The sequence below is a fragment of the Mercenaria mercenaria genome, chromosome 7 (genome assembly GCF_021730395.1).
Source record: "Mercenaria mercenaria strain notata chromosome 7, MADL_Memer_1, whole genome shotgun sequence".
NCBI classification, from domain to species: Eukaryota; Metazoa; Mollusca; class Bivalvia; order Venerida; family Veneridae; genus Mercenaria; species Mercenaria mercenaria.
The window spans coordinates 67,671,235-67,690,117 of NC_069367.1; the positions used below are offsets into that span (position 1 = coordinate 67,671,235).

Consider the following 18,883-nt stretch of genomic DNA (forward strand, 5'->3'; position numbering starts at 1 on the left):
ACAAGGTCCGGATTGGTCAAAACAGTTATGAACTGCGCTCTTTTTTGTTATGAAACTATCATTCAAATTTTATCTATACTTGAAAGAAGCGTGCACGATAATATTGAGGCGTGTATCTGATGTCAAGCTAACGGAATGCCAAGACGGCTACCGTTGCCCGAATGGTATTCCTTATTTTTCCTTACTTTTTTTATCGTCGAAATTCAACTATAATAGGCATTTATTAAATGAAAACTACTATATACTAGTTAATGTAACTATCAAAACCCGGATGGGTTCAAACATTTTAAAGTCATATATCTTATCAGTAAACTTAATGCCCATTACGATTATAAATTCTTTTATAGAGTAGGTAAGTATTTGTTATGATAAGATACCAAAGTGAAGTTTATGCTTGTTTAACCCTTACCCTGCTAAATTTCTTTAATGAACTTGTCCATCTTTCAATTTGGACAGTACCATTAACTGTTAAAAGGGATGCTTACCAAAAAGATACTGACTGAATAGCGAACAGTGCGGACCATGATCAGACTGCACGGATGTGCAGGTTGATCTTGGTCTGCACTGGTCGCAAAGGCAGAACCATTTGCCGCCAGAAGGCTAAGGTTTAATAGTTTTATGACTCGACACATAATTTCTATCTGCATGTATAAACGTTATAAAATTGACTCTAAAGTTATTTATATTTTATAATACACATCGTGTGTTCTTGTATTTTTTGTTTTGATTTTCTTGCACAATAAAACGCCGCAGTGATATAATAATGTTTCATAATAAAATGATTAGACCTTTCTTCGTTTGTTCTGGTCCGGTCTTTTCTTTTTGTTTTGTTTTAAGATGACCAATATCGCTTTCTGAAATTTCATTCGTTAAAATACTCAAATGTTTGTATGTAGAAAGTATGTAAGTGTATATTTTTTGTAACTGTATTTAAGTCGCCTTACAGATGAAAGAAAACTTATCATAGATCTTATAACTACATTATAAAAATTTAAAGGTTACTCAGGTCATGTCAAATTAATAATAAGATCTTCGGAACAACCTCATGAAAGTTTTTATTTTTGAAAATGTAAAATTCTTTGCATATACGGCAAAACTCTCTGAAAAAAAGTTTTGTTATGTTGGTTGCCCTTCAGCAAAATGTTCAATAAATGTGTTTTAGACAATACTTTTACAAAACGTTCTATTTCTATTCTCAGAAAATAAATGCCGGTATCAGAGTTTTAAGCATTCATGTAGACTTGAAACATCAGGAAAACCTAATTTAGACTTTTTTCGGCATTGCTCTGTGGAATCAGTAACTAGATGTTATCAGAAATAAACACTATAAAATGCATGCAATCTGGAAAAAAATATTATTTTACTGGAGAATGTCAAGACCTTTTACGGCCAGGTGGTTAGAGTGACTGACTTTGAATCACTTGCCCTTCCCCTGTGGATTAAAGAAAGACCTCTTAAGTTACTGGAAATATGTCAGAGTTTTCGTGATGTCAATATATAACAGTAGATTGTTTTAAAAAAACTTCCAGTTTTTAATGGTAGTACACATTTATACTGTGTTCAGCCATGCATGTATACAGCGTGTTTAATTGTTAACCTAATGTGTAGTACTTTTAATACATATAAACTTTTTAATCATTTTTACGTCACCACGCCGTACGTTGTTATGGCGCCCTGCCAAACGTCACCCCACCCAAAGTTGCCCCGCTAAAAGTCGCCCCGCCAAACGTTGTCTTTTCAGGAATGACATGACTGTATTAATTTGATTGGAGATAAAGGCGGTAATAGTTACGAATAGTTATGATATAGTTGTCAGTCCTCAACGACGTGTTACTAGACGAAATTGCTCACTCTCATCCCCCTTCCCCCATCCTTCAGTCCATCAGTGAGTCCATCATTGACACGATGTGTAACTCCTTTTCATGACAGATACAGGTCAATATGCATACGTGCGTGCGTGCGTCCGTGCGTCCGTTCGTTCGCCTGTCTTGCTAATTTGTGTCTAGATTACAACTTTGCGGTACATTTGGAAATCCTTTATGCTTTACTCAGTGAGATAAATTCACTCTGTGAGATAAATGCAAGCAAACATAAAATCTCTATCTGTAAGGTGAAAGTCACATTTGGCTGATGCGGATGGGCGAAAGTCATGCTCACAAAAATCAATCTCACTGTGGCAAGCATATAGTATTTTCCTAATGTGCGACCACAAAAAATAAACGGATGGATGAGCGGGCATGCACACGCATACACTCATATTGCCCTCTACCTATCTGTATGTCATGAAAAAACTTGTAATTCAAAAATGTCACTGTTAAACTCACTGTAAAATAGACGGGTTAGGGGTAAGAGTGAGTAATTTTCTCTGGTAACACTTCATTGGTGACTAGCAAAAATATCATAACTATTAAATCTTACTAACTTTTGTCTTTAGTTTTAATTAATACTATGTCAAAAAGTCGACGTTCGACTGGACGTCATTCGGTGGGGCGACGTCCGGAGGGGTGACATAGGCGGGGTGACATTTGGCGGCGTGACGTTTGTCAGTGCGCAATAACGACGTTTGGCAGGGAGACTTCCGGCGGGCGACATTCGGCGGGGCGGGGCGCGATAACGACGTGTGTTATTGTGTCGCTGCGACAGAGCAAAATGGCACAACTCAGCCACCATAGATCGCAGTGGCATTTTAAATATTTATTCATTTTAATGCGTTTAACGTCACACCGGCACAATTTTGGTCATTTTGGCGACTTTTCAGATTTAATGATGGAGGAGACCCCGTGTGCTCCTTCGTGCATTATAAAAGGGAAGAGAATAGGATGTCGAGCGCTCGAGATAAGATGACGTGTTCACGAGATAAGATGTCGAACGCTCGAAATAAGATGTCGTGCGCACCAAATAAGATGTCGAGCGCACTTGATAAGATGTCGACCGCACGAGATAAGATGCATTGCGCTCAAGATAAGATCTCGTGTGCACGAGCTAGGATGTCGTGCGCACGATATAAGATGTCGAACGCACGAGATAATATGTTGTGCGCACGAGATAAGATGTCGTGCGCTCGAGATAAGATGCCGTGCACTCGAAATATGATGTCGTGCGCACGCGATAAGATGTCGTGCTCACGAGATAAGATGTTGTGCGCACGAGATACAATATAAGATGTCATGCGAACGAGATGATTTAGACTTATTAATGCATGTCCTTAACATACCACCGTTCTTCATGAAAAATGTGACTGCATTTAAATAATAACGTTTAACTCTACTGCATTTTTTTTTTTTTTTTTTGAAAATGATCACGCAATCCCTATATTTAGCTCATTTTACACTTTAGATACGGTTACCCCGATATCTTAAAATAGAACGCCGTTTTAATTATACTTCTAAAACTATTTATTTACTTTTATATTACATTCATTTACATTTCCTTAAAAGTATACACTGTAGAGAAAATGCATGGCCTCTGAGGTTAAGTTAGTGATGTGACTTTTCCTGTATTACTTGAACACTATTAAGCACATCCTCGTAAAGTCATAATGTATGATGAGTAATTTTTGTTAGAAATAACGTAGCAGTTTTTGCAAGGATAACTATTAACCTTTAGCCAATATCAGGGAATTGTTTAAAACTTTCTACTCCTTGTTTGTGTTTTATGAATCTTAATAAACGGAAAAGAGCTCAGATGGTGGGAAATTTTCAAAGTCTTACATTTTCGATTTTTAGTTTCTTTTATGACTCACTTAACCATATTGAAAGTTATTTGCGGATATCGGGACATGTAAAGGCTTTCACTGGTCAAATTTTGCCATATAATGACAGTTAATTGTGTTATTTAGAATCTTTTATATTCATTGGAACTAAAATGCAAACTTCAATCTTAAATATATGTGCAGCTAACTGGATCAAAGTACACAGTTTGAAAAAATATTTAAAATATCATTTTATTTGAGCTGAAAAAATATCCTACGTAAATACTTGGGGATAACTACGCTAAAACTTTATTGTAAGCTTAAGTGTGTATGCACCTTTTACCTCTAGGTATGAAAAAATCATGCATAATTACTGAAATGGTCAGCACTTTGAAAAGAAAAATGCTAGTACGCAAAGATCAGATCTTTTAATGCCATAGATAAAGTGTAATATTTTTGTGGTGAATTTGTCAGCAAAAAGACTTAAAAAAAAAGTTCAAACCCACAAAATTTCACAAGATAAGATATGTTGAGAAAGCTATTGCCGGAAAGAGAACAATCTCTGCTACCAATATATATGCATCGAAGTATGGGGATATATCTTGAAATATGAGAAAATCAAAGAAAACAAGTTCAGGACTGTTAGATGCACGAGAGTGTTATCATCTATAGCAGGTAACATAGATAGCTTACTTTTCCATGGACAAATTATGATGACAAACGGTGTTCACTCAACAATTTCACTCTATAAACAGATTGTTTCCCTTTTGTAAAGAGGGCTTAGGGTAAGTCTCTATCTTGTGAATTGTTTTCGCCAGTTTTTGGATTTTTAAACTTTTTGTTTTTAATGGAAGTGAATTTCAGCCAAAGTTACACGTACATTCTACTTGGGAACTCCAAAGAAGCCTTTAATGCTGGTCCCGTTAAATGTTTTACAGTCGATGGCAATACATACAGTTATTTTTAAGTATTTGTACACTTTAAACAACCATAGGTTATAACATTTACCTATATTTTCAAGCGAAAATCACAAAATAGAAATGTCATATATTGACTTGAAATGGTAACTTTTGGCGAGAAAAAAACAGAACAACAGAGTTGCTCTCTTCAAGAAAAGCTTACTTTATTGTCCGGTGATGCACGAAAATAAATTATACATGAATACGATGTACATTGTATACCTATCATAATGTAAGTACACACATTTTGAAACATTTATGATAAAATCAAGTTATTTAGATTAACTATTCTATAAACAAGAAAGTCATGATGACCCTGGATCGCTCGTCTAAGTAATTGGGCATACAGCCTCTAGAGTGTTAGCAGGCTTTTCCTTTGATTTGACTGGGTGACCTTGTTTTCACCCCAAATGACCCAGATTCGAGCATGACGTAGAGATTCTGACCAAGTTTCATGACGACAGGATCATAAATGTGCCATCTACAGTGTTAACAAGCTTTTTTTATGTGATTTGAGCACGTGACATAGTTTTTGACTCGACATGACCCAATTTCAAAGTTGACATAGAGATCATCAAGACAAACATTTTGACCAAGATTCATAAAGATCACAAGGGTCACAGCCGTGACCTTTAGAGTGTTAACAAGGCAAATGTTGGCGGACGAAGAACGACGCACAACGTACGACAACGGACGCCGGATAATTACCGGTGACAATAGTTCACCTTGAGCACTTGGATATTGTGATAATAAAAATACACAGTGTTCATTATGGTCTTATTCTTCAGATTTAAACTTATAATTGTGTTATCTGAACGATCGTAAAATTGGTATTGCATTCCGAATTACTAGTGTCCGCAGATCGACTGACATTTACAGATAGAAATGAATAACAGCAATAGGGATTTGGGATACCCGGTAGCCTAGTGCACAGAGGTCGCAAAATCTAAATATTAGTTAAAGTAAGCGATATTTCCTAAATCAGATAATGTATTTTAAATGGCAACCTAATGTTCTATTCATGAATACATAAAAGCAAAATTGTACATGTTGAAGCATTAGTACCATGAACTGGTTCGTAAAACCCGGGCACACTGTGTTCATATGCAACATAACAATCACATCCCTCAATATAGTTTTACACATTTTCAGATAAAATACATAACAATCCGGTGACATTAACAGGCATCTTAGCCTTATAACTTTCTTCCAGAGCATCTCCTTAAATTATAATTTTGATGTAACTTCTTTCTAAAATCTTTGCTTTTAAATGTGCGTTCCCAATTTTATTAGGCATTCACCATATAAAACATCTTAAATATTAGCATTTCGGGCGGTCAAACACGTCTATTTATGTTTATGCGACACTCATAGATAAGAATGATTTTCTAAATTTAATAACAAGACCAATAAATACCTTAAATGAATGTCAATATTGAACGAATGACTGCAGAAGACATTTTAAAACAACAAAATTTATTCAACGAAATTCACAGTATGTAATATTAATAACGAATGAATACCTGAAAGAAAGTCCTAAAATATATATAACATCTGATTGAAATCTTCACTAATCCTGTTTTTGTAGTTTAATAAAAATCCTCAAAATTTAATCCACACCAACCACTTTAAATTAGTACTAATAGTAATATCCAAGAACACTGTCGAAATAATTCCCACCTGTTCTTGTTATAAATGTTTTATTGAATACATTCTTATTGAATACAATATTCTAGTAATAATTCTTTTATAGGAAAAACTTATATTATATATTTTAGCTCTAAATATAACAAGATCATATATAAAATTAAAGATATTTCTAGTATCAATTTTCTCCCAAAGTCTATACATAACTGGATCCAGATTTCTTTCATTTATAACATAATTATATAGATACACCTTACTAGAACAAAATGTAATTGCAAGTATTCATACGGTTCTATGTATGGAACAGACATCACTCTATTTTAAGAGAAATAAGTACTAAAAATAGAATGGAGAAAGTTCATAACTAATTAAAGCAAGTACATCATCAAAAATAACATTCTGAAGAAAAAATTCATTTTTACAACTGAATTCTCATTCATATCAATATCAAATGTATACAGAAAACATAAAACCTAGTTTAGAATATATAAATTGTATACAGATAACTATGATATGAAATGCATTAATAATAGAAACAGTAATTAACGCCTTTACGCAAAGACTGAACAAGTATTAATGTTTCTTCACATATGTTTACAAAATCATCACAATGCCTAAATATTTGTAAACCTTAACTTTGTGTAAAGTCATACTTAAAATGCCGTTAATATAACAAAGCCGAAGTTCGGTCCATAATACTAAACAAAAACGTCTAGGGAACTCTGCTCAGTTTTGTAAACGTTTACATTATTCAACTTGGCATATCCTGTGAAAACACTTGATAAATACTGAATATCTTCAATACATAAATGTTAAATATCAACTGAAAATTTAAACGCGTACAATTACCCCTTCTGATTACATGTTAAAAATAAGCAAATAATCATAGATAATATAGACATAGGAAATACTGTAACCGAAACTATAAAATACCCAGTATATTCAAAATGAAAACTGACACTTTGCAAAAAAGCGAAAAGGTCATTATTTCATTACAACAATTAAACAATCAGATATTATGAAACACCCTGCATATAAAGAATCTAACCATGAATTCACAATATCATATTCATTTGAACAAGCAACGTATGTTAAAAAGACGGACATGGAGCGAGAAATGCATTGTACATTTAACCAGGGCAATTTAATATACGGTTTTGGATTATCAACAGTGGCATTTCAGAATTTTGTATCTATCCAGGTGACTACAATTCTCAACTCAAATACAGTGTGATCTTTTGAATTATTTTTCTAAATATCTTCTCAACGTAAATATAAATAGTGACTGTGTTAGTACTCTGCAATCGCAAAAACAATATTACAAAACATAAGAAGGAACGAATGAAACCGACATATATCACTAATATGTTTACATACGTTTGCATCAATATTAAAGATTATATACTAATCTAACAAATTACTGATTTTAAAAGCAATGAAATATATGTGACCACTGTATTAGAACTGAAGTTAATGGCATATCAATGGCGTAAATAAGGATATAAGTAGGTCCATGCTGACATATCCTTGACAAAAAAGAATTGATAAAAGCTATGAATAAGCACAAGAACAAATACATTGAAAATCGTGTTTTGAAGCACGTAAATGCTAGATCCGACAGCTCGTACTATTGTGAACGCAGCAATGTCAAAACCTCAAAAACATACAACAATATCTGTAATTGAAGCTGATTTTTCATTATCATCATAATAATATTTTGAAGTAAACAGAAGTTCCGTCTATTTTTTATAAAATTTTAAAAGCAATAACTAACCCAGTATCGACTTCTATATAAAAAGTACTTAACAAAGTACATGAAAGATTTTTGTAATTATAAATCACTGAATGGTTGCATTTTGTTAAAAGTTAGCAACAAAAGAAATCGTTTCCTAAGTTTCGAAAACTTCAAAAGATTCTGGACACGAGCCTCATTATGTGTAGGATCTTATCAATATCCACGCAAACATACCCATTCAGATTTGTATTTGACTTCTCTCAGTGAAAATTATGCAAATCAAAATTTCCCATATTGTTCGCTTCTTCAGAATAGGCAGCGAAAGATGCTCCGTCCATTTCCGGTGCGAGCTTATTTCCGTCCGCAAGTCGATGCTGTACTCCACCAATATCAGACTTGCATTCCGGGCACATGCCCTTCTGATTGGCTCCGCCACATTCGCCAATAGCGTAAATATGATCTGAAAAAGAATAATTTATGTATAGTTATACGTAATTTCTAATTTTTAAAAAGGTTACGTGCTAGCTATTCTTTATTTTTCTCGTACATATCGTATTTAATTGTTTAAAGATATAGGCTACCAACTTGTTACATATACAGGAGACGCAATTTACAAGCGTGAGTGCTTAATTGTAGAAAAGGCAGAAGTTATGATGTTAAATGCTTCAACGTATTAATACACTTAAAACATATGATTTTATCATGTAGTTTAACAAGCGCATCAAGCCAACAACTACGCGTACATACATGAAAGATTAATGCATTTACAGAGTACTTACTTTTCGCGCATTTGAACCAATGCCCCTTTGACAGCCCAACGGCCTTTACAATTTCCAGCCTCTCCTCTTCTGTTATTCCCAAACCTTCTATTTTCAAAAGATCTTTCAGGTGGTTGATGACAGAATCAATTTCTGTTTCCCTTTCTTCTGTAAATCTTTGGACATCCAGTATCAAACTCTCAACTTTCTGAAAGTCATCTGTTGCTTCTTTGTCTTTTCCAGCAGATTTGATGGCTCTTTTCATCTTTAGAAATTGTACGTAAACGTTGCCTCTTTGGATTTCCCTTGTAAAGTCTTCGATTTCTTGTTCAGACAAAACACCCAAATTTTTTGTTAAACGTTCGACAAACTCGGATGTTAGGATGACCATTTCTTTCTCACCATTGAACATTTTGCCATTAACTTTTGCGTAGTTTTCTTTAATGTTACATCTCAACTCTATAACTGCTTTTGCAATTCTATGTCTATTTTCCAAAGACAACAGTTGTGTTTCCGTGAACAATCTGGCCTTTTTGAACGCAGTAAGACTACTTTCGAAATAATCTTGATACTCACAAATGTTATACCGATCCAACGTAGAAATACGGGATCTGGCCATCCGCATTATCCGGATTCTGTTGGTGTAAAACGTTCCACTAAAAATAGGGTTTTCTTTGATACGTCGGGACACTCTGTCTATTATTCCGTTATTCCCGATCATTTGCTGTTTTACTCGTTCAACATCTTCCAGAGCCTGATTAACTATTTTCCCATACCTTAGGCATTTGCGAATTGTAGTCTTGCAGAGTGGGCAACCTTTAAGCTGAATGGAGTTCGATTCGTCTTTCATTTGCATGTACTTGTCCAACGCCCTTGATTCAATTACATGCATACAATCCTCAAGTAAAACAAATCTCGCGTTTGAGTTATCTTCGTAGCCAAAGACAATTTCAGTAACTTTTTCCTTATTGCAAATTCTACAAAGGTTTGGACATGGTTCTCCGCAAAATCCAATGCACGAATGTTTGCATTTCAAACGCTTTTTACAAGCTTTGTTGCATCGTGGTCTGTCACATGGCTGACTGCAAAGCCTGTTACATTTGTAATGCCAACATTTCCATGAACATTGTTCTTGGCATGGTACACATGGTTCTCCACAGGATTTGTTACATTTGCTATGGACACATCTGTTTTCACAGTATTCTGTACACGGTGGACAACTATTACAATAGTCATTGCATGCATGACCGCAGACAAGAATTCGCTTACATTCATGGCGACAAGGTAGGTGGACTTTTCCGCTAAAGCATGTACTACAAGTTCCACTGCAGATGTGTTCACATTTAAGAATTGCCTCACATGGGTGTTGACATTTTGCGACTTCTGTGTCCCCACACAGTATGACAGAGTTGTGTCCACAGGGAAAAGTAAAATCTATTGTAGCTTTACAGTGACTCGTATGTGCATCCCCACATGCTTTGTCACACTGGTGACCACAGTCTAATATATGTTCGCATGGAGCTCGGCATGAAAATTTCAGAGGATTGACCGAACAAGGAACAATTTGCTGATGCTCACAAATTGGTATCGTTTTGTCCATAGGTACTTGGCACGGTCCACATTTAACAAAACATCTGTGAGGACATTTGTGCCCATTGTCACATAATATTTTTGTGCATGGTTCGACACACGTATTTGTTTCATGTGCTCTGTCGAGAACATGACAGTACCTTTTACACACATGACCGCATTTTAGACGGATATCGCAATACTTCTGGCACCCTCCTTCTGGGGCTTTCTTGAAATCGCCGGGTTCGACTGCAACGATAGCATTATCTTGTGGATGGTTCTGGCAGCAAAGTTTCAGACCATTCCCAAAGCAACCATTTTCTTTCATTTCATCCGTTATTCGTTTCCAGAGTGTTGAATACGCAGCAAGTTGATTGAAGTTTCCCAGGACGTAAAACCCATATTTTGCGCGGGAAAGAGCAACACAGATGCGATTTTCTGTCTTTAAAAACCCAATCTTCTCAATTTTGTTGCTCCGCACGAGAGAGAGTATGATAATTTTGTTCTCTTCACCTTGAAAATTATCAACGACTGTGACTTTAACGCCCTCAAACTGTGCTTTAGGCATAAATTTTCGAATACACATCAGCTGGCCGGTGTATGTTGTCAGAATTGTAATTTCGTGTCTTTGGTAACCTTGTAGCAAGAGGTATTGGCAAAGCTGAGCAGCATACTGTGCTTCAAGTGGATTCGAGTAGCTTTTGATATCTTCATCTATTTTTTCTTCACTTTCATGATTGACGAGAAAGATATTAGTTGAAACACCCTTTACATTTGGATACGACTTCACACTTCCGTCATCTAAAAGGTCTGGATAAATATGCTTTACCAAACAAGAAATTTCAGGTCTCATTCGGTGCTGTAATTTCAAGCAGTTAAATTCCATCTTATTTTTAATCATTCTTTCAAACAACGAAACGTCGAGCCTGTATTTGATAGCTAATCTGTAGACGGTTGGGTTTGGTCTAAGTTGTTTGTGGTCTCCAATCAGTATAAGATGTTCGCATCCTTTACTCAGTGTGGTGACAATATGAGCCTCCAATACTTCAGCAGCTTCCTCAACAATTATGATGCGTGGACCAATATCACGGAGTACTGCCTGGTATCTGGCAGCACATGATGTTGTCATGCCAATGACAGAGGCCTGTTTCATAATTTCTTTGTCTTCTTGCATCATTGCCTCGCGGTATCGTTCAGATGCCAGTTCGAAGCGAGTCCGTCTCGCTTCAATTTTATTGTATTCTTTGATGCACAGGTTTTGAATCCACATACGGTACATTCTCCATTTCGTATTGTGATCAAGCCGCCAAACATCTTGGATATAGTCTGCTTCATCTTGACCCATTATGTCATTGTCTGAAATTTTGCGTTCCAACGTAGTTTTCAAAATTCTGTTAAATATCTGCTGAATCAAATTTTCTTTCTTTTTATTTTTATCCTTCTTACTCTGAATGCCATGTTCAACAGAGAATACAATTCCGGCTCTACGACGAATTTTTTGCAATAACTCTTGCTCTTTTTCTGGTGCATTTGTGGCATCTTCTTCGTCGGTTTCAGTCACCATATGTCTCTGTCTTTGTTTTGTGTTATCTTCAACATTTACAAATTCTTCTGTTTTTGTTTCATATGCCTGTTCTGCTTGTTGTCTTGAAATTTCTTCGATTCGTTTAATGCCTAACCATTTTATGATGTACGAATATCTCTTCCTTCTGTCTATATTACCTCTAAAATCTTGAACTAGGCTATTATATAGTCGAGGTCCCATCTCTTCTCTCAGAAATCTTTCTCCAACTATTTCGGTTTGGTAAATTTCTATGGTTTTCGCAAGTTCTCTAAGTTCGTCCGAGTGTTGGTCAAGTTCTTCACGTGCCTGTTTTCTTGACATCTGTAGCTTTCCAAGACATTTGCGATAATGTTTCAGGTTGCAATTTTTCAAAACCATGCTGTCACTCCTCCCACCTACTCGCAAAATATCGCCTTTAAAGTACTTTGCAATTCCTTCAAGGAATTGATCGAGGGCATGGTTTGTATAACATACTACCAACATTGGTCGAATTCTATGGTCAGAACCTAGCCATACTGATTTATTGTGCAAAAGTGCTTTGACAATTTGCAAGCCAATATACGTCTTTCCCGTTCCCGGTGGACCTTGAATGATGGAAAATTCACTCGTCAAAGCTGTTTGAACAGCGTCATACTGTGACTCATCTAGATGGAGAAGCTCTTTTGAAGGCCAGCCTTTTTTATTAAGGATATTTACACATTTCGCTTCAGTGGACGTTGAAGAAAACCGATTATTTGCCACTGCTGGAATTCTCGTGCCTATTGTCTGAAGACGCCGTTCACTTTGTAGCTCTATATCTTGATCAACTAATGGCCTTAAGTCATAAGTACTGCCAGGTTTAAGGTAAGCTGGAGCCTCAACATTTCTATCACAATAAATAATATATTTTTCAAATGGAAGGTCACCTTGTCTGAAAGTTTGCATGCTTGACAGCACATGTCTGTATGATTCAAAGTAGGCAGAAGTTTCTGCCATTCGGAATATCTTATGAAGAACTTCGTACGTTTTCACATCCTCTTGTTCAAAATGAACAATGAAAAATCCATTCCTGATGTCCTCCTCATCCCGTCCAACAACTGTTGCCAGGTAAAACGAGTTAAAATCATTGTCTGTCAGGCATACTAAAGATCCGTACATTAACCGTTTACTAACCGACCAGTTGACCCGCTTGATAAAATTGCTCATTTCAAGTTTCATTTTGTAACATAAACCATGTTCTGTCACAACTGGTGTATGCACAGATACATTTTCATATATCTTTATGTTAAGCTTTCGGATTGATTTCTCGTCCTGGTTTGGCTTCTTTGAGGTTTTAATCTTGATATATTCCGTAATTCCCTCTCGCAAAGGTCCTACAAAATCTTCCCTCAGTAAGCGGAACTGCACATCTAAATAGTGATCTAAGTCGTCATATTCCCCTTCAACTTTGTTTCTTCTAAGAAATGGTCTAGCTGTCCCTGTTATTTCGCTTGGACTAGGGCAAACGGAATATTGTCTAAAATCATCCGGAGGTTTTTGTCTTTCTTTCCTGCCAGAATATGTCTTTTGTTCCTTTTCTAGCTTGTTTTTGTGCTCTACCAAGTCTTGGTACATCGGCACTATTTCATCAACAACTCTATCTTCTTTCGACAAACCATCAATTATTTGACCTAACAATGTACATGCTCTTGAAACCACAAACAATGAAGAAGGATTCCGTGTGATTTGTCCATTTATGATTACCAATATATTTTTCAGCATTTGTTTTACTGGGCTATCTATTTCTTTCCCGTTGCCCATTACATCAATAAGCAAAAATACTACACTGTCGAAGAAATTCCCTTCTTTCAAAGAATCGAAGAGTTCAATCATTAGCCCTGGGGTAGTTCTGGATAAATAAGCTTCTGATAAGGCCTGAAGGAACACTTCTAGAAACTCTTGATTTTCTGACGCTCGCTTCAAGCAATCCTTCAAAGCAGACTTGTTCTTTGTTAGTTCTAAGATAATGTATCCAGGATCCTTTCCAATCAAGTTCTTTAAGAATGGAAATCCTATCACCATTTGTCTACCTTTTTGAACTTCTTTCTCGTTGTTCCAACCACTGTATCTGTCTCTTGAATACTGCGATTGCATTCCTGTATTTGGCCTTACTTTAGGTCTACATCCGTTGATTTCATCTGAAATTGGATTACCAAAGCTTAAATGTGTGTCTGAAACAGGACTCCTGTGACTTCGTCCAAAATTATCATCTGCGATGTTTTGAAAAGTATTTTGTCTTCTAGGAAATTTTCCATTCCTCCAGTTATTGCCTTGGTCTTCATTTCTTATATCACTATTTGTCTTAAAATTGTTTTCATTCGCCCCAAACGCTGTTCTCGGCCGCCGCCGAAAAATGTCATTCTTCTGGTTTTGTGAACTTATAGAGTTATCTGCAGGCCGATTCTGATAGGTCACTGACTTAGGTCTTGCACCATGACTTGACCTCTGTCCCTGCTTTCGAGCAAAACCGACAGGCTGAGTGGTTCTTTCGCTTTTGAAATGACGTGGTGTTTCCGTTGTGTCAGGTTTTCTTTCTTTTGAATCATTTCTGTCTCCTCTAGTTTGACTTCCTCTTTTTTTATCTTTAAACTTCTCTGGTGGTCTGGTGTTTGACCTGTTATACAAGATTTTCTGGATGTCAAACATAATTTTGCACAATTTAATTAAACTATCACACATTATTCCAGATGATTAGAAATCAATATTGTCGCTAAAAATATTACCGTAACCAAAGCCCAAACCCCCATGTTAAGGTCGTTCATTAAAAGTAAATTGTTTGCTTATAAATTAACATCTTACTTGAGAAGGTTTTTGAATTACTGTTGAATTATCGTTGAAAACGCTATGCCTGTGAGTTGTCTTGTCTGAAAGTATCATTATATATTTGACCGTTTCCTGTACACGTTTGTCGCCCAGTGCTGCTATGTTTATTTATGTATTTCAGGACTGAGAAATAAAGAAGAGTACTCATATTGAAAGACATTAGTTTAATGGTAATGATGTGATTTGGATTTTGTTAAGGGTCATTGTGTAGAAAGAAAACGGTAACACCGCTTTTCATCAGTATTATAATTTTGCATGGCGACCAGTCAACAAAACTGGTGTTCCTGAAATCGTTACCAGTACTAAGTCCCCACCCCCCCCCCGCAAATAAGTGCCAACTTCCCCACAGAGGTTGCAAACGAATGGCGTGAAACGTGTGGACTTTATTTAGTCACCAATGAGAAAATTCAATTCGCCTGGGAGTCGAACTTTCATATTGATTGCAAGTATTTCCATCGACGGACAGTGCATGCTTATAAAAAGATCAAAGTAGCTAACACATTCATTGTCAGAAAATCATTTCTTTCATCAAATTCATACAATTATGCATAATGGACGTTATTCTGATATTCATAACCTGGGGTTGTCATTCTAAAGTCAAATGATTTCAAGAAGTTTTGAAAACATCTTATCAGTAAAGTTGATGTCCTTACAGACATCTATTTATCGCAGTTCAATAATTCTGTTTTGTCACTGAAAAGTCATAGTTCGTGGGTGGTAAAAGCTTTAACGTTATTTAAAGCAAGTCCGCTTCCTGAAAAAAATCCAGTGCTGGTGTCATATGAGAAGTGGTGGACGTGACCTAAGTGGACTACCTAACTCCACTACCGTCCATGAACAGGCTCAATCAAACCGAGCCTGCAACATTTTCGTTTCTGTCGTGTTGAGCGACCTGTGAAGTTTCAACTTTTCTCTATTTTTGAAAGTCTTACATTGCACTGTAAGTCAATGGTCTCTAACAAGGCCTAAAATACTGATACGTACTTTCCTTGTACATGAAAAATTAAATGAGGTAGTTTCCACTTTAAGAGTCATTACTCTTATAATTAAAAGTACATGTTACTTCTAGTTAGAAATTACAGGAAAAAAATGTTTTTAAATGAAAACTGCCGTGAAGGGCCTCAACATTGTGCACTGCATTTACCCTCAAGTGAATCAGCAAATCTGCTAGAATCACGAGAAAATCGCTTGTATTGCTTATGATAAGATATAAAAATGCAGTTCATGCATGTTACAATTGAATGTGCATGTGTATGTGATAACCTGAATCGAATCGGACATTTTCATGTTTATACCATTTATATTATATATCTGAATTTTACGTATGAAAACATAAAAAGAAATTACAAATTCTTATATCGAACAGATTTGTAAATGCAGATCCTCTATTCTTTTAAACTCGTTGATTATAGATCAATTATAGATTGCAGTTGGTTGGTTTAAAGTTTAGTCTAATCGGTAGAACACCTGTTACAATAACATACAAAACTGAAACGTACTAAACATAACTATATTATCTCAGCATGCGACTAATATAAAGTATTATATAACTGGTCTCCCTTAAAACCTTTATAAATTGCTTGACGAGGAAAATTTTGATATAAACTTCTTACCTGTCTTTTTCGGATTCCATTACACACAGATATGTGATACATTAGCTATGGGGTAATCAGCATTGGTCCGCCTAGCATTTGAATGTCTGAAAAATAGTTTTCAAAGTTTTTAGCTCACCTGCGCACGTAGTGCTCAAGGTGAACTTTTGTGATCGCCCTGTGTCCGTCGTCCGTCGTCAACAATTTGTCACAATTTTGGTCCAATCTTAATGAAACTTGGTCAGAATGTTACCCTCAATAAAATCTTGGATAAGTTTAATATTAGGTCATCTTGGGTCAAAATCTAGGTCAATAGGTCAAATCAAAGGAAAAGCTTGTTAACACTCCAGAGGCCACACATATGACAATATCTCTATGAAACTTGGTCAGGATGTTAATCTTGATGACTTTTAGATCAAGTTTAAATCAGGGTCATGTTAGGTTAAAACTAGGTCACCAGGTCAAAAAAATCACAGGAAAATCTTGTTAATACTCTAGAGGCCATAGTTATAAATGTATCTTCATGACACTTGGTCAGGATGTTAATCTTGATGATCTTTAGGTCGAGTTTGAATCTGGGTCATGTTGGGTGAAAACCTAGGTCAACAGGTCAAATCAAAGGAAAAGCTAGTTAACACTCTAGAGGCCACATTTATGACCATATCTTAATGAAACTTGGTCAAAATGTGATTCTTGGTGACCTTTAGATCAACTTTAAATATGGGTCAGGTGGGGTTAAAACAAGGTCACCAGGTCAAATCAAAGGAAAAGCTAGTTAACACTCTAGAAGCCACATCTATGACCATATTTATATAAAACTTAATCAGAATGTTAATCTTGATGATTTTTAGATCAAGTTAAAATCTTGGTCAGGTGGGTTCAAAAACTAGGTCGCTAGGTCAAATCAAATGAAAAGCTAGTTAACACACTATAGGCCATATTTGTGATTGTATCTTCGTGAAACGTATTCAGAATGTTAATCTTGATGATTTTTAGGTCAATGTCTAATCTTGATTATGTGGGGTTAAAAACTAGGTCACCAGTTCAAATCAAATGTAAAGCTTTTTAACACTCTAGAGACCTAAGTTTAAGTTTAAAACTCATGGGAATTGATCATAATGTTTGTCTTGATGACTTCTAGGTTAAAATCGAATCTTGATTATTTGGGGTCAAAAACTAGGTCATCAGTTCAATATAAATGAAAAGCTTGTTAACACTCTAGAGGCCACATTTATGACCATATCTTCACGGAACTTGGTCAGAATATTATTCCTGATGATATTTAGGTCAAGTTTGAATCTAGATCATTATGGGTCAAGAACTAGGTCACCAGGTCAAATCAAACGAAAAGCTTGTTAGCACACTGGAGACCACATTTATGACCATATCTTCATGAAACTTGGTTAGAATGTCATTCTTGATGATCTTTAGGTCAAGTCTGGGTCATGTGGGGTCAAAAACTAGGTCTCCAGGTCAAATCAAAGGAAAAGCTTGTTAACAGTCTAGAGGCCACAATTATGATCCTATTTTCATGAAACTTGGTCAGAATGTTTATCTTGATGATCTCTGCGCCCAGTTTGAATCTGGGTCATATATAGTCAAAAACTAGGCCAACCGGCTTGAAATTTTGATGACGTGTACAGTTTTGCATACCAATCTTATAACTGCCTTTCAGTGACCATGAATGTGACCTACTGACCTACTTTCTTGTTTTTTTAAGATACAGCCCTAAATTTGGTCAGGTTAGCAATACAGGGCCTCTTTGATATAGCTGTAATTCAAATTCTTATTTGAATTTATAAAAAATACCCCAAGAAATATAAAAATGAAAATGGTCCAAGCGATAACCACTCCGTTTGGGAGTGTGGTCTTGCCGAGATTCGAACCAGAGTCTTACGATTTAGTAGTCAGCACCACTTCTGTACTCAGCTGTCTGCACACAAACACACAAAAACAGTAATTCCTAAATATTTTTCAATTATGATTCTTATTCGTTACTACAATGACCGAGGTAAATGAGCCAGACAAAAATGACCGAGGCAAGTGCCTTGATTGCCTCAATAGTCGCTACAGCCATGGGTTCAACTTCGAAGTTTATATCTTAATAGTTTAAAGGATGCAAAACAAAACATATAACATCAGCTAATAAACAGGTCGGAGATCATCACAAATCGGTGTGTTATCTACAAATCTATAGTTAACACACCAATCAATAGTTTTTAGTAACTACCGATCTGTAGATAAATACGGATAAAAAATAAAATACCCTTTTAATTTTGTAAACAAGAAAATCCGGGTGGTGAGGAACGCTTGCAATAAATTGTATCAACTTCCGCTATCGAAACAAAGTTATTTTAAACAGTTCTGAGGAATAGTTTCTTCCGTTTTTTGCATTTTTCAAACAACTTAATTTAAATTTAACACAAATGCAGCCATTAAAATCAATTGAAACCACTTTATTACGCTTGAATTTGCATTTAAAACACCTACATTATTTCCATGTTGTTGATCCATTCTTTGCAGTGAC

At 35.8% G+C, this 18,883-nt stretch overlaps 1 protein-coding gene across 1 annotated transcript; it reads right to left on the reverse strand.

Annotated features, from left to right (window-relative positions):
• Nucleotides 1–4,789: 4,789 nt before the first annotated feature.
• On the reverse strand, nt 4,790–16,475 carry LOC123554007 (NFX1-type zinc finger-containing protein 1-like). The gene is made up of 2 exons (XM_053548580.1): nt 16,378–16,475; nt 4,790–14,555 (listed from the first exon to the last, which is right to left on the reverse strand). The coding sequence occupies exons 1-2, from the start codon at nt 16,395–16,397 to the stop codon at nt 8,681–8,683; spliced, it is 5,895 nt and encodes a 1,964-aa protein (XP_053404555.1). The 5' UTR covers nt 16,398–16,475; the 3' UTR covers nt 4,790–8,680.
• Between the last annotated feature and the right edge of the window lie 2,408 nt (nt 16,476–18,883).